Source organism: Adiantum capillus-veneris, chromosome 11 (assembly GCF_014529385.1).
Source record: "Adiantum capillus-veneris isolate H3 chromosome 11, ASM1452938v2, whole genome shotgun sequence".
Classification (NCBI taxonomy): domain Eukaryota; kingdom Viridiplantae; phylum Streptophyta; class Polypodiopsida; order Polypodiales; family Pteridaceae; genus Adiantum; species Adiantum capillus-veneris.
In genome coordinates, this window is record NC_140941.1 from 82440710 (window position 1) to 82445319 (window position 4610).

The following is a 4610-nucleotide window of genomic DNA, read 5'->3' on the forward strand; positions in this document are numbered from 1 at the left end:
CTTGAATTTCATGCTAAATATCTAGTATAGTTTAATTTGCGCTAAGGATTGGCTTTAGGGTATTTTTGTATGTGGGACATGGACAAAGGTTATGGATAGTGGATTGTTTATATTGTACTATGGAGTACTATGGGTTGAAAGGACTTATTTAGTAAGAGCAAGGTAAATTTACACGTGCAGCATTTTGCGCTCTCTCTCTCTCTCTCTCTCTCTCTCTCTCTCTCTCTTACCACACACGCCCGGCACACGCTCTGCACTCGCTCTCTGAGTAGTCGCTCTAGACTCTCTCTCTAAGCCAAATTCCGCAGCTCACGAGCGTGTTCTCTCTCTCTCTCTCTCTAGCCCCGCGAACCGGCTGCAGCCCATTAGCCTGTAATGCATGCCCTAATTATAAATGCGTTTCCTGCAAGCCAACCAGTACAAAGAACGGAGCTTGTACAACCTGAGGCGGTGGCAGCACCTCTAGATTAGCGAGCAGAGGGCCACAAGTTTACTGAGCTTCTAACCTAATTCCCTTAGCTCTTTCAAAGTTCTATTCAATGGTGCTAATCAAGAGTACGTAATCTCTTCAATCATTCATTAACAGTATTAGAGAGAGAGAGAGAGAGAGAGAGAGAGAGAGAGAGAGGGGTGTTGATCTTGGGTCATGGTTGCTGTTTGTGAAGTATTCATGGAAAATCTGCATGCACGCGTAATTGGTGGTTTATGTTGCGCCAATTGAGCCATATATCACAGTTAGGCACTGGCCACTTAATTATCACCTACACGCAATTATTATAATGCATGTAAGGATCATTAATTAGGATAGCGCACATAATTAGGATCATTAATCAAAATAATGCTTGTAAGAATCAGTAATCAGGATGGTTAATAATGCATCAATCAGGATTCAGAATGCATGGAAGGAATATCATTAAGGAGGATATAAACAAGTGTACATACATAACTGTGATCATTAATGCATTGATTTATCAATAATGCATTAATCAGGGTCATTAATAATGCATGTAAGGAGCATATCGCACACACAAGAATACATGCAAAGATTGAAGTTGGATTTTCCTTTCACTACATTAAGGCTATTGCAAATTAAATCAATATTGGAGGTTGTTTTGGGAATATATTTGCAGAGATGGGGAGGGCTAAGATTCCCATAACTTGGATAAAGAGCGATGCATCGAGGCACGTGACATTCACTAAGCGCAAGAAAGGACTGAAGAAAAAGGTGGAGGAGCTGGCGATTCTCTGCGGTGTCGAAGTTTGCATGATATGCTTCGGCCCGCAGGCGGGGAAGCCATCAAGCACACCTTATAGCTGGGGTCTACCCGGTGTGGCCCACGTTATCGAAAAATACCGAAGCCTCAGTAAAGAAGAACAAGATAAGAAGAAGCTGGATAATACAAGCCTCTTGGAACAGCAAATCAAGAAGCTCAAGACGGAGCTTAAAGTTAAAGTGGAGCAAAACCGTACCCTTGAAAGTACGCGCGGCCACTTTCTTTGGGACGACCGGCTTGATATGTATAGCATTGATGATTTGAAGCAACTTGCTGACATGGTCGTCAACCGGATCAAGGAAGTTTATGAGAGAATAGCGTATGTTTCGCAGCAACAACAGGATGTATTGCAGGGATTTGGAAATACGTCACAGCAGCAAAGAATTGTGCTTGAAGATGCAAGCAATGGTGAGTAATTGAAGTGAAAATGGTTGTTTAAAGAGGATTATCGTGCACACAGCTCGGGAGTAGGGGTATTGTTATGCACAAGACTTACATTGTGTGTGCGCGTGGTTTGCTTGAAGAGGATTATCGCACTCTCGGATGCTCACAGTACTTATTGTATGTGAATGCATGATTTTATATTGTTATAATTGTATTAGTCATTGCTGTAGCGCACAAGCACGGGCACATACACACAATTCGACAACCAATTATATTGTTTTGCAGGCAATGGTGCAGTCGGAGACCTCAATATCTTGAGCTCATCCCAGCTGAATCATGAGCTAATGTTAATGTCGTCGCAAGCGGCTGGCCCGGGTCCTTATCAGCAGCAGGTTATTCCTAACCTTAATCCTTATGGTAATTCTGCAGAAAACCCATCCTTACTGGGCTTAGCAAATGCAAATGCACAAGCCTATCAGCAGAGTCAGGTGAATCAGATCTCCTTACTTGGCTTGCCGGCTTACATTGATGAACAGAAGGCTAACATGCAGCTGGATGACAATGTGGCCGGCACAAGCGCTAACAGCAACTTCTATCTGAATGCCAATACAATGCTTCTGGCTGATGGGTCGTATGTTTTGGGCCCGAGTCTCTCCTTGGAAAAGAAGGAACAGGAGCAACCCCACATTGTATCGAGTGCTTTGCATCCGGCACTCTTGAAGATGAAGCTTCATCAGCTCATGGAGCCGCACATGCTGTCGAATATGACATGGCGTCAATCCGTTGGCCTACAGTCTGAGCCTCAGTTCACCGGAGCTTATTCCGGCTCTCCGACGCCGCCCCAGCAAGCAAGTGAACATCATGTAGAGGTTGAGCAATGGTCGAGTAAAAGTTTAGTTGATAATGAAGGTGGCAGCGCAGGTGGTGGCCCTAGCAGTGTCGCATACGATGCAAGCATGCAGAGCGTGGACGGTGTGCAGTTATGTGGGAAGCCCATCGGTATGGAAAACGCAGATTTTGTTACAAGTGGGACGAATAACAGCATTCTCCAACTCGACGTCATTGGGCAGCTTGGGGCAATGAGTAACGAGTCCGAAGAGACAGCGGCACAAAATGCAATGAAGGAAAATGCATTGAGGGAGGGCACAATGATGTGGAACTTGCAGGACGGAAGCAATAAAATGAGTAATGTGTACCAATCCCACATGCTTACAGATGAGGGTACTGATCAAGCATGTAACTTGGACAAGAGTCTAGCTGATTTGGAAAGTGCAGTGGAGGAGACAACACATTCCTTGTTAGATGAGAGGGATGAAGTAGCACCGGCCGGTCCGGCCAGCCGCAACTGATATTTGTAGCAGTGGTTCATTACTAGAGAGAGAGAGAGAGAGAGAGAGAGAGAGAGAGAGAGAGAGAGACCATTTATTTCCTATAGGTATACCTGGTATACATACATATACAATAAAGGTCACATAATTAGGACCTTTCTTGAGATGGATGTCTTCACTCCTACATACATCATAAACATTAATGTCTTCAAAGCATGTGGGTTTTGGACCTCACTGAGAATTACACTACTAAATACTTCAGACTGGTTCACCATAAATCTTAGCTTTTTAGATCATATATATGCAACGTGGGCTTCATGTGCTCGGGGTTTTCTTGTGTGTCGATATCTTCATTTGGAGAAGATGTGCATCACACTGCTATTTGGCATTCTTTAAAGGATGGATTGGATGTGGCATAGCTTTTGTTTGGGAATCCTAACCATCCATTGTGAATGTAATTGTCAAACTTGAGGTGGTTTTGAGAGCTCTATGGCCTACCCATGGAAGGGATCAAGAATGTTGAGAACGAAATTCATCATCATGTCATTCCAAGGCATTTCATTCTAAGGCATTGGGAGTACGTATAGAGTTCATTCCAGGGCAAAATACGAGGAATGTACCACTTTTTCCACCCAGAGCACATAAGCATTGCATCACCTTAAAATGTTTAGTAGATGGATATTTTGACCATGTTTTTTCGGTCCTTTTCAAGTCCGAAATAGTGTTTGGAAAAAATGTGTCTCAACTTAATATTGTGCCGTTTTCAATTTCAAAAATTCCGGTTGAGGGCGAGGGGAAAAGGAGATATTCCGCCCCAAAAGAGAGAAAAATAGTGTGAATCCGAAAAATAACCTAATTTTCTAAAATTTCCTCTAGGCAGATTCAAGGAAAGGAATACAAAAAGGAAAGGAATTTTGTATGGTTGGAAAAATGATTTTTCCCGAACATTGGTCCGAAAGTTTGATTGCACATTTTATCTTTTTGCTTAATCATTCTGTTAGCAAAGTCTGCCCTAACTGTGGAGGAGCTATAAACGTACAACCTGTGTCAAAGTTTACATGGAAGACAAACATGGAAAAATTTAACTTGTGTCAAAGTAGGAGCTGGGGAAATAGCGGAAAACATCCCTAAAAGTGTAAGGTTGAAAGTTTAACGGTGGAAGTGGAAGTTTAACACAAGAAATTTTCTCATGTAGGAAAATGGAGTCTTTTTCAGGTGTTTTTCATACAATGCATAACATCATGAGCTTCTTCTCGAGAGGCACCACATACCTAGCTAGGTATGCGGTGCCTCCCTCGCCGAAGCTCATGATGTTGAGGTAAGTCACAATGTGAGAATTATTGTGAGAATCTGTCCAAAACTTATTGTGTATAAGTAAGAGTACATCGTTTTTGGACGTCGAAAGGAAAAGTTTTGAGTATAACTGTCTGTTTTGGAAAAGTCGTCGAAAGGCGAGTTCGTGGTGCAGTTTGAACTTTGCATGAATGGCGCATGCGACTTTTTTATTTAAGGCTGCGCATGCCTGAAACCTGCGCATGACTGCTGCGGATTGGCCTGCGCTGCCAGTGCAGTACCCAGCTGGGTACCTCCCAGTCAGCTGAAAACGCCATTTTTTGTTGCAGTT

General features: G+C 43.0%; 1 protein-coding gene across 1 annotated transcript; it reads left to right on the top strand.

The window, feature by feature from the left end:
* Positions 1-276: 276 nt before the first annotated feature.
* LOC147447549 (uncharacterized) lies at positions 277-3093 on the top strand. Its single transcript, XM_086524359.1, has 3 exons — positions 277-555; positions 1131-1682; positions 1944-3093. Exons 1-3 carry the CDS (start codon positions 540-542, stop codon positions 3005-3007), a joined length of 1632 nt encoding a protein of 543 aa, XP_086380485.1. The 5' UTR covers positions 277-539; the 3' UTR covers positions 3008-3093.
* Positions 3094-4610: the final 1517 nt, after the last annotated feature.